The sequence below is a fragment of the Acipenser ruthenus genome, chromosome 5 (assembly GCF_902713425.1).
Source record: "Acipenser ruthenus chromosome 5, fAciRut3.2 maternal haplotype, whole genome shotgun sequence".
In the NCBI taxonomy this organism is placed as follows: domain Eukaryota; kingdom Metazoa; phylum Chordata; class Actinopteri; order Acipenseriformes; family Acipenseridae; genus Acipenser; species Acipenser ruthenus.
In genome coordinates, this window is record NC_081193.1 from 8,432,849 (window position 1) to 8,445,339 (window position 12,491).

At 37.5% G+C, this 12,491-nt stretch overlaps 1 protein-coding gene across 1 annotated transcript; it reads left to right on the forward strand.

Annotated features, from left to right (window-relative positions):
* Positions 1–2,585: 2,585 nt before the first annotated feature.
* Positions 2,586–5,488, forward strand: sox11a (SRY-box transcription factor 11a). The gene has a single exon (XM_034004044.3). The coding sequence runs from the start codon at positions 2,746–2,748 to the stop codon at positions 3,835–3,837; it is 1,092 nt and encodes a 363-aa protein (XP_033859935.1). The 5' UTR covers positions 2,586–2,745; the 3' UTR covers positions 3,838–5,488.
* The last annotated feature ends 7,003 nt before the right edge of the window (positions 5,489–12,491 follow it).

The following is a 12,491-nucleotide window of genomic DNA, read 5'->3' on the forward strand; positions in this document are numbered from 1 at the left end:
AAAGGTAATCTTGTTCATTGTACAGTGTAGTGGCGGGAAGGGGAGCAGGTCTCTGACCTACAGTTACCACGGGAGCAATCTATAGGGATGCCCACCTGTAGTGCTCTTGGTTAACCAGCAGTCTGAAAACTGTGGAAAGCCTACTGTTAGAGCCCTAACAGTGTTCACACTAATTCTGCAAGCAGAACTAATGTGGCAAAGAGACACTGTGGGAGAAGCTGCAAATGATAATATACAAATTCTTCTTCTTCTTCTTCTTCTTCTTCTCCTCCTCCCCCCATGTTTTCTTATTCTCTGTAGGCATTTGCCCCTGCTGGCCTGTGCTTTCTCAACAGACGTTGCTGTAGAGAAACTGATCCAAGGCAGTTGGTGGTGGCCCTGCATTCCCACCATTACACCAGGCAGTGCCAGGCAGAAAACTTGACTCAGGTGCTTCATTAATACATGATGATTAGTCTTACACCTGCATGTGTACTGAGAACACCATGCTAATTATCCTACAAACAAAAAGAAAAACTGTATTAGATGGATGTCCTAGACATGTTTTTTTTTTTTTATGGAACAAATATAAAGAATATAAAGTGTTTGTTTGAGGATCAAATTAAGGAACACTAATTTATCTACACCATCAATAATCCTTGTGCTATTTTAAAATATGTGTCTTCTACACATTCATTGCTTGTGGTGAGATGCGAAGAACCATTAAACAGAGTACACATTGTTAAAGAAATGTTTGCCATTCCAGACACTCAGATCAATTGGAATTAACCTTGTCTGCATCTGGAGGTGTCCTCTGGTGTTGGAGGTGAGGGGAACTGGGATGTTGAAAAATATGTCAGTCCCATTCTTTGTATCTCCTGTTTTTCCACCTTTATTATTATTATTTATTTATTAGTAGACGCCCTTATCCAGGGCGACTTAAAATTGTTACAAGATATCACATTATTTTTTACATACAATTACATTATTTTTTTTACACATTATTTTTACATACAGTTACCCATTTATACAGTTGGATTTTTACTGGAGCAATCTAGGTAAAGTATCTTGCTCAAGGGTACAGCAGCAGTGTCCCCCACCTGGGACTGAACCCACAACCCTCCGGTCAAGAGTCCCTAACCACTACTCCACACTGCTGCCAGTAAACAAAAAATAACCTGTTCTGATTAGTGAACTGGGTGAAGCTGATATATACTGGTACTAAAGCTAGTATTTTGTACAGGATGTGCAGCCAAATTAACCATCTGCTTTATAAGACATTGTAGTATGTGGCCCGGTGTAGGGTCATCTAGTATATTACAGGAGTTTGTGGTTATGTTTTTATTTATGTTGTGGTTAAGTGTCACTGTTCCACAATCATTTTATTTTAACATATAATCCTTCTAGAACTGTTTGCTGCATCCCCTTTACCTTTAGTGAGCTATTATTTATCAGACTATGGGATTTGTTCACAGTCCAGTTTATTTACATTTCAAAAGTAGTTTTTGGTACAAACATTTTACCCTTTAAAATCCTATTTTTATTTTTAGTTCATCTTATTTAAAAACCACTAAACTACTATGACTACTGCATATAATAATAATAATAATAATAATAATAATAATAATAATAATAATAATAATAATAATAATAATAATACATTAATGAATCTGAATCAGGCGGTGGTGTGTGCATTCAGAATGGGAGTGGGGCACTTTGAGAAGGCTAGTGATTGCCCTCCAGGGGATATAAAACAGGAAGTCTTATCACAGAATAGAGACCACCAACTACACTGCTGGCTGCTGTTCAAGACTGGCAGACATGCTGCTAGGATCTTTTGTGTTTTTCACAGAGCAAATGTAATAGAAATAGCAGAGTATTGTTAAAATTGTATTTTATTTTATTTTATCCAGATTACAAATATAGCTCATTATTATTACTATTAATGAGATATGTATATTTGAAAGACTTATTCTAAGTTGTGTGGCATCCAGTTGTGTTATTGCACTAGGTATTGTTTAAATTTGTACCACATGCTTGTAGTATATGGCTTCATATACTGAAATAAGTGGAATACAACTGAACTGATATCAATACATGCAAATATTTTTCTTTATGCCTAAACTTTATGTCCCATGTCCACACCACAGTATTAGATAACCCTGAACTAGAGTCCACTATCCTCACCACAGAACATGGCTTACAGTGTTCAAGCGCCACCTTCTGTTTATTTTGTAAACACTCAGCTATGTCATCTTCGATCTAGTAGTGAAATACATGCAAAAAAAAAAAAAAAAGAAAAAGAAAAAAGATAATTTCCGTGTTTGCGCGTTAGTTTCTAAAATAACGTTAGGGCGGACTTCGACACACAGTGTTCTATGTGTGTAAAGCAAGTGGCAATTTTATAAAGCTGCCAATTTATACCGTGGGTTTAATTAACTCTGTCTTCCTTTGCATCCAAAAGCCAGAAACACGTCCCACCTACAAATCTTAGCTCCAATGAAAGTCGTGGGCGGCAACGTAATGGGTTAAGGGGGCGTGTAATGGAATGCTGGGCGGGGTGGAATGGGTGTGATTGGGTAACTGCAAGTGACGTATAAATAAGAAAACGCTAATAACTAGTTAAGAGAGGTCCAAGCAACTTTGCAAAGAGTGTGCTGAGCAAGAGAGAAAGAGCGAGCGTGCTTGTTTCAGTGAAACAAACCTGAAGTGGCGACTGTTAACTGTTAGATCCTGCAGCATTTGCGGAAAATATAAAAAGGGAAAATGGTGCTGAAAACTGAACATAGTGAAACAGAAAGCAGTATGTCGAGGGAAGCAACTGATACCGAAGAAAATGAATTTATGGTGTGCAGTCCTGTTCCACTGAACCCAGACTGGTGCAAAACCGCAACTGGTCACATCAAACGACCCATGAACGCTTTCATGGTCTGGTCTAAAATAGAGAGGAGAAAGATTATGGAGCAGTCACCGGACATGCATAATGCTGAAATCTCTAAAAGACTGGGAAAGCGATGGAAAATGCTGAAAGACAATGAAAAAATCCCTTTCATCAGGGAAGCTGAAAGGCTCCGGCTTAAACACATGGCCGACTACCCAGACTACAAGTACCGACCAAAGAAAAAACCAAAGCTGGACACATCTTCAAAGCCAAGCATGCACTCACCGGAGAAAACCGGCAGCACTAAAATCGCCAAGACCCCCGGTAAGAAGTGCAGTAAACTGAAACCCAGCAAACCCGGTGCCAAATCTTCTCACGATTACGGGGAAGAATATACGTTTGGGAACTTTAAGAGTAATAAGGCTGTTAAAAGTGTTCTCACAGATGAAGACGACGAAGATGATGAATATGATGATGATTTGCAGATGAGAATAAAACAGGAGGACGAGGAACAAATGAGGCCGTATAATGTAGCAAAAGTCCCGGCCAGCCCGACTTTAAGTTCGTCTGCTGAGTCTGAGGGGGCTAGCATGTATGAAGACATAAGGAATGCAGCCTCAAACAGACTGTTTTACAATTTCAAAAACATTACCAAGCAGAGCACAGCGCATCCTGCGTCGGTCTCACCAGCATCGACCCGGTCAGTTTCCACGTCTTCAAGTTCCAGCGAAGAGGCAGACGACTTGCTCTTTGACTTCAGCTTGAATTTCGCCCCAAACTCTCAAGTATCTGAACTGGGAAACCCTAATTCTGGAAATCTGTGTCTCTCTCTGGTGGATAAAGATTTGGACTCGTACAGCGAGGGCAGCTTGGGCTCTCATTTTGAATTTCCAGACTACTGTACCCCAGAGCTCAGTGAAATGATAGCTGGGGACTGGCTGGAAGCGAACTTTTCAGACTTGGTGTTCACTTACTAAGATTAAAAAAATAAATAAAAAAAGAGAAAAATTTAAAGAAAAAAAAGAATCCCCGAATAACAGGAAGGGATGAAAGGACATTGCGTCCTGTCCCAAGTTGTTCCTAGCCTTCCTCTTCTGTGTTGGTGTGTGTGCAGTGTTTTTTTTTTTTTTTTTATAAACCCAAGAGTCGAAGGCGTGCTGGAATTTAAAAAGATGCTTATGAAGCTGGTGGTACGGTTGCAAAAAGTAATTGTATTATTTTTTATTATTATTATATTTGGCAACGTAACGTGATTTTTATGTAGGTCTACAAACTAAAAACACAGACCACTGAGGAAAATCTATGAACACGTCTATGCATCTTACTCATAGCTGCAGGGAGCTGCCGGACATCGCTGACTGTGGACTCTGATTTAAAACAGAAATCTGTGAACTGACTTTGTTCAGGTTATATTACTTTGAGATCCAATGGTTTTATGTGATTTATATATGCCGATAGCGTTCCTTTTTTTGTAACTGTTTCCCTTATACCTTTTAGGAAGCCTAGAACTTACCAGACAGCAGGTATGGGATATCAAATTTTGATACATAACAGACCTCATCTTTTTAAATAAAGTAAGATATTTTCAGGCATATTTTTGTACAGTTAAAAGGGAATATTCTTGCTGTGCTATCTCAGTGAGAAATTCAGGCACTTCTTCCCTTCATATGTTTTGCATGTAAGTATATTGGTACGTCCTGGTTTAAGGATTAAAAGTTAAAATAAAAAATGTAAAATCTTTCATTTAAATGCCTTGTGATTTTAAACTAGGTTTTGTACAGTTGTAGATCAGATTTGTTGAATATTTGTAGGAAAAAAAATATTGGCATTGGCGAGTGTAGACCTCCGAGCCGTTACCTTAGTTTCAAGACTGTATATGTATTGTAATATAGTAAAGTTAGGCTTGTATGGATATCATGCTCGTGATATGTGGATGGGTCCCCAGATCGCAGGTGTGAAAAACTGGATTTTTTTTTTTTTTTTTTTTTTTAAATGGCACATACTGAAAGTTTCTAATTTTTGTGCAATATACTCTGAAATACAGACCATCTGCATTTTTGTAGCAAATGATGGAAATACAGACGTGTGCGCTGTCAATAACATTACCTGTCTCGATGCTGAAGTCTATCTTGACAAAGAAATAAATCAGCTGGAACTGATACAAAAAAAAAAAATACTGTGTTGTGATGGATTTCTTAACATGTCGTTTCTTATACGATTTCACATTGGATTATATGATGCCAAAATATGACAAGGTGTAACATGCAAAGTACAGTACTGCCAATAGGCACGTGCGATTGCAGGTGGTCTGCCTAAACATTCCATTCTGTTTCATTGAAAGGAACTTCATTTATTAACTAAAGTGACCAGATTTGTCGTTATTTTAATTTTTTGTTGCATTAATTTGCATCTGGTTCTTGCACTTATTGAGCTGAAGAATCGTTCAGTTTCTCAACCTAAACCATTCAGAAACACTGTTATTTAATGCACAAGAGGTATTTGGAGTCTTAAGAAGTATGAATTTATCCAAGTTTAAAATAACTTTTTATACAGGGCATTAGTCATAATTTATAACCAGTTGTGCAACTCTTTTTTTGACTTATTTTAATAATAAATAATTACATATTACCTTCACCTGTCCTTCTAGTTTGTGTTCACCTGAGATGAAAGAGTTTCTTTTTTTTGGGGGGGGGGGGGGGGGGAATGTTTCACATTCTTAAAGCATTAGCATTTTCTATTATTATTATTATTATTATTTATTATTATTATTATAATAACACTTTCTGTCCCCCACATTTTGCACCCTGTTGCTAAACACTGATTAATACTCTGAAAAGTTTTATTGATTTACATTTCGTGTGCATGTGGTCAAAGATTAGATTAGAACGGTGTAATTAGTGTATGTATTTTGCAGTTACCTGGAATATTTAGATTAACTCGCACCTAGTTTTAAAGGTAAGTAAAAATGCTGGGTCAAAAAGTCAGAGATGGGTGGGGAGAGGATATACAAATCTTGGTGTATGAGTGATGCTGGCTGTTTAAAATGAGGGGGGAAACCTACACACACTTTCAAAAGATAAGCGGGGTGTAAATAGAGGTAGGAGAACCCCCCCCCCAATCAATTAATATTGGAATGAAAAGGGGTATTCTTTAAGAACAACTTAAGAGGTTGTGTGTTAATTTTTGTTTGAGGAGAGGTGTAGTGAAAAACATCCTGTAGCCTATATTTTAATGTACAAAAAAGGCATGTCCTTCAGTTTTATTTATTTGCAGAATGCCACCTAGCATTACTGTAGTAAAAAAAAAAAACTTGGTTTTACAGTATCCTTCTCATTAACTAATTAAAAAAAAAAAAAAAACTTGGTTTTACAGTATCCTTCTCATTAACTAATTTTAAACTAATTAAAAAAAACAAAAACATATAAAAGCAAACTTGATTGATTTTGTGTTCTGCTGAAGTACTTGCTAACAAGGCTATTAGTTTGTCCATGTTTAAATTCAGTTACTGACCTGTTGGTCTCTCAGCTATTTCTTTTTAATTTCTACAATTCAGAATGAGAGAATTTAATAACCTGTGTTGAACCCCAAGTGAGAGAGACTAATGCAGTTTGTGTCACAGATTAATGTAGTTGGGTTCCTACAGCCAGCTTGAATCTCCCCCCTCCCCCTTTTCTGCCAGGTTTTCCCTCTTCACAAGGTTGGGCCTTAATAATGGATCCTTGGTTTCCTATGCTGGACAGAGACAAGTCTTCAAACTTAGCTTAATGTAAATTTAACACATGCTTAGCTGGAACAGATAAATGATACATAGTTAAATATTTATAATGAACAGCACAGTAAGCATTATGGAAATCAGACCTGTGTTGCAACACACACAGAAGGCTGCTTGGTATATATTGTATCTTCAAAGGTGTTTTAAAGTGAAGAAAACATTGTACTAAACAAGGATGACAGTGAATAGGATTCCACTGATTTTGCTTCATATTTTTCATATTTTCTTGTTTGCACTTGGTGCACACCAACTCACAATACAAGGGAAAAACAGATGCCATTGTGTTAGATTAAAATGTAGTACCACCCTGTGCCTTTTCTAATTATATATATATATATATATATGCGCCAATTGGTTAATACCCAAGATTTGGTTGTTTTTAGTGGTGGGGTTTTCCCTCTTTTTGTTTTGTTTGTATACATACACTTTGTAATAATCTTTAACTACATTATAGACTGCAAGACTAAATGTGTTTGCAACAAAACAAACATGAGTTTAAAGTGCTAATCAGTAGGCTGTAGGGTTTAAAACACAACACATTGCTTTCCCTAGCTTTCTGCTTTATTTTACGTGTTACTGCAATACCTTTTTCATCATAATCAATTGTTTTGATACTTAGTGTAGTTATTTTCAATTAACATTGGTTATCCGTCGGGTCTTCACATCAAAATATCTTCTGAATTCACAACATCAGTGGCTTCAATCCAGTCAGAAACTTTTCATTGGTTCCTGACTCCTCTCCCAAAGTTCATCTGTCCTACCTGCTGGCTCCAGCACAGGTTCAAAGGGAACAGGTTTACGAATATGCATGACAAGCCCTATATGATCACAACATATGCTTTACAGACCGCTACACGGATAGAGTGAAGATGCAAGATGTATATCACTTCCAACCGGATGAATAGTTGTGTTTGTAGTTAAAATGTGCATAAGACAATTTCACACAGAACACTTTATAACCTAGGCGGTAAAATCTGCTGTCCGTCTAAATGCTGTTGTGTTGCTTAGTGTGTAGAGTTTTTGCTTAAGGTTTTATTATTATTATTATTATTATTATTATTATTATTTATTTCTTAGCAGACGCCCTTATCCAGGGCGACTTACAATCGCAAGCAAATACAAATACATTCAAGTGTTACAATATAAGTCATACAATAAGAACAAGAAATACAATAATTCTCAAGTGTGACAAACCACAATTCAATAATACAGCAGATAATAGTGAAAGTTACATCAGGATATGATTAAGTAGTGATAGTTACATCAGGATATGATTAAGTACAAAATACTACAGATTAAACACTTGGCAGATTACAATATTCTGAGGTACAGGATTAAATGCAGTAAAATAGGGGGCAGATAAGAGCAAAATAAAGCATATTTAAATGAAGGGTGATAGTGTCCCAGGATACAACAGAGGAGTTCTACAGGTGCTGTTTGAAGAGGTGAGTCTTAAGGAGGCGCCGGAATGTGGTCAGGGACTGGGCAGTCCTGACATCTGTAGGAAGGTCGTTCCACCACTGCGGAGCAAGGGTGGAGAAGGAGCGGGCTCGGGAGGCAGGGGAGCGTAGCGGAGGTAGAGCCAGTCTTCTAGTGCAGGCGGAGCGGAGAGGTCGAGTGGGGGTGTAGGGAGAGATGAGGGTCTGGAGGTAGCTGGGTGCAGTCTGATCAAGGCATCTGTAGGCTAGTACAAGAGTTTTGAACTGGATGCGAGCGGTGATCGGGAGCCAGTGGAGCGAGCGGAGTAGTGGAGTAGCGTGGGCGAAGCGAGGTAGAGAGAACACCAGGCGAGCAGCAGAGTTCTGGATGAGCTGGAGCGGACGGGTGGCAGACGCAGGGAGGCCAGCCAGGAGGGAGTTGCAGTAGTCTAGGCGGGAGAGTACCAGGGCCTGGACCAGGAGCTGGGTAGCATAGTTGGTTTTATTACTGGTTCTTATTCCACCCTAGCCCATCAAAATAATGTATTGATTTATTTATTGCCATTATACAGGGCTTGTCCTGCAGATTCATAAACCCACCAGAGTGGGTAAGACAGATGAACCAATCAAAATGCTGAACTTTGGGAGGAGTTCGGAACCAATGAAATGTTTCTAATTGATAGTGTACAGTTCTAAGGTTCTGCTAACATCCTTGCATGGAAGTATTAATGCAGTTTTATTGAAGAATCAGCATATGGAAAATCACTAGACGTATCAATGTTGGCACTTGGGTAATGCATCCTTATACAGCACATCTGTTATGTTTTAAGTAAATAAATTTAAAAATCATTGTTCAACTCAACTCAGAATAGTCTTGAGAATTTAGCAGAATGAGTTGAGTATAATATTAAAAAGACCTTAACCTTTCTGGATTCTGGAAATTTGTGGAAATAGTGTGTATTGGACATTTTAAAATTATGTTCTACACCAAAACCAAACTTACCCACTCTTTGTCAGGCCTAATTGCCTAAGTAAACAAAGCTGTGGCTAGTAAGCACTAGAGACCATTTTTGCCTGCAAAATTGTTCAAAAACTGAAGTCCCCTGTACTCATTCCAGCCTAAGGCAATTTTAACATCTGATGGTTATCTGATTTCAGCAAGTCAGATAGAAGTCAAGAAACTCAGGTCCCATCTGCTCTGCAGATATTAAACATCCTGCAGCAGAGGTCTAATCCCCCACAAAGAGACTCGCTACCTTCATGCAGCAAGTGAATAAATTAAGTCAGGGCGAACATGGGTGAAGTTGGATTTGACTTGGCAATCTAAGAAATAAAGCAGTGAGGTGACTGATATATTTTTAGTTGGACAAAAGCCACTGCTGCATACGTATCCATTTACAACTTTATCACCAGTGTATCTTGGTGCGATTTCAGCTGTTCAGACTAGCGAAAGCTTTTAAGGAAAGAGTAAGCAAGTATGCGATAAATGCAGGGATTGTTAAGGTCTTCTGGATATGTTGGTAGAACCATTGTTACTCAAAAGACTACAGCTGAACCACTGTGCTAGAACTTGTTTTGACCACCTACAACAATTCCATTGTCAACACTCTGGTTTATTGTTGAATCATCCCTCCGGTCATTTGAATATGAATGGTCTGACCAGGAGCCCACTAATACTTTGTTGGCATCACAAGCTTAGTTTACCAAAATCTCTACTCCACAATTATTGCCTCATCTCAGGTGAAAGACTGCAACTTTAGAGCTGAGTACCTCTAATGGGAAGAGTTGGGTGTATTTTAAAATGTTGACTGTGAAGTACATTGGCAGTGACACATGGTTTTCAACATGTACTGGAACTCATTTGTTTACATGGCACACATCAGTTGTCTGCCCTGCAATGTCATTATATTATGTTTGTAACAGTCGCCTACATACTTGCTGTGAGTGAAGGGGGATTGGAGCTTTCTTAACCCAATATGTTATTGCATGTATTAAATTGATATTGTGAAAAAAAAAAAACACATGCACAAACCATATACAAACTTCCATACAAACAGTTGTCCAGTATGACACATTATTCTTTCCATGGAATAAAGCAGTTTAACCAGTTCTTGAAGTTATGGACCACGGTAATCATAAATCTAAAAAGCATATTTGGGAAATGTTTATTTCTATAACATACAAAGGGGCATATTTATACATAAACAGAGTTTCTATACATTTACTGTAGTATAAATGTAGCTCTTTATGATTATGACTCAGGGGGATGGTGGTTGTTGAGTTCAAAATAGGTGACTCAAGTTAGGAGCTCAGGTAACTCGAAAATGTCCTGGTTTTAAGGTTATTTTAGTAAATTAGCTTGTCAGAAATCTTACTTTGGTTTTCCACTGGCTCAGTAAAACTATGATGCAAATTTGATAGAATTTCACAACACGTTTTGAAATGCAGAGAAACTCTGAAATAACAATGTTTATTCAAAGTGACTCACTGCATGTTAAGCAGGTTTCTATTTGTGGTGGAGGCTCAGCCTTAACAGAAGGATGCATCTGTACAAAAACTGGTCTTGTCCTGGTGATATACACTACATCATCAATAAGAGAACCTTACCTGATTTTTTTTTCTTTTTTGTTTTGTTTTGGATCATATTAGTTTAAATTATTTTGTATTGCAACATCAATAAAAATGTTTATCCTTGTTTTATTGGATATTAAAATAGAGCAGTAGCCAGGGGTTATCCAATTTAGCAAGACCACCATAACAGTTTTCCATGTATATTCATTTGTAACTTAATACTGTAGTTTATTCCTATCAACCTCTCACCCCCACCCCTGCTGCCTACCAAAGGAACCCACTCACACAAACACCTCACAGAACCATTGTAATCCATCGTGCCTAGTCCTTCATGCTTTAATTTGTAAGGTTACCCTAACCAGTCAACCCCCCACAGTTACTTCATCACTGGTGTCAAGTCTCAGATCCAATACATAATTGGCCAGTCAAATCCCCAGGGCACTTTACAGGAAGAGAATGGGCCCAGGACAATGCAAGGGCTCATTTTAATAGCTGCAATATTCGACTTTGGGTTTCTTTAAAGGCCAAAAGACGATGGCATGCCTGTGTTTCTAACTCTGCTACCATCTCTTTTCTCTGTTCCCAGACCCATACTGCTTGTTAGCACATGTTGTCTGTGTATGAAATGTATTTATACATGAGATACACTGCAGAACAAGTTCTGTTACTTTGCAAGGCAAAAGTAATTCAAGGATCACCGATGTACAGTTAAAAACATTCATTTTGATTCCAAGATTATATAAATTGTTTAAGTCTGACAATTTTCATGTCAGTTTATTGACATTTAGACTACTAACTGAAAGACTTTCTGAGATTTATAGCTAAAAACTGAAAAAACCCCACTAACGTATATATTAGAGTAAAAAAGTAAAGAAATACACTATATTTATCATATACTTTACAAATTATAGTTCTTCTAACTACCAAGTACAGGATAAACCACATTTTTTTCAGTACTGCAGTACTGCAGGTATAATTATTTTGTTTTGTTACATGGATATGTACTGACACCTTAGTTATCTGTGGTTTACTATGTGACAATTGCAGGAGCTTCCAGTAAAACAAGATTTAAAATTATTTGATATACTGTATTTTGAATTGTCTGTACTGTTTACCATTAGCCACAAAACAGGTTAGGTGTATTTACATGTCTTCTTTTACATCAGTGATTGAATCCGTGACACGTTTACAGTTCTACATTACAGCAAATGTTGAAACTGTTGACCTTCCACTACAATTCAATGAGGTGTCGATTCCTCCAGATCAAAAGCATACATACTCCATACCTCTAAATCCTCCCAGGTCTGTTGTTGTTCTCAATGGACTTGAGGTGACCCCAGAATTCTGAAAGTTTCTTATGATATGCAAAATTACAAGGGTTGTTGCATCATCCTGGTATCTTGTAGCTCTTTTCTAACAGATATTTTCTAACTTATTTGTGGCTTAATCAACAATTTACCATTTTTTGGTGAAAGGACAAGAGCCTGACAAAAATGAAATATTTACTGTGCAAGTCATTCTACTGTTAATGGAACTACCATAAGATATATTTGTAGATATTAACTCTACTGCCACATTTTTTTTTCTTCCATATGTATTGAATCCTATGTACACGTTAAATTGCCTTAAAATGAGCAAACTTGGACACGTGGGCCTCGATATGCATGGAAACAATTAAAGTGTGGCAAAAAACAAGTTAATTTCTGCAAATATATAAAATGTTTCATTTATGGATATCCTTTGTTGGCAGAATTCACATCTTATGGATTCTTGCCTCTTTTTTTTCCAAATGAGCCTGTCTGGTGTGATATGTGTTACTTTTCACAATCTCCAGTCACAATGCACTTCAGGCAATTACATATCGGATCAT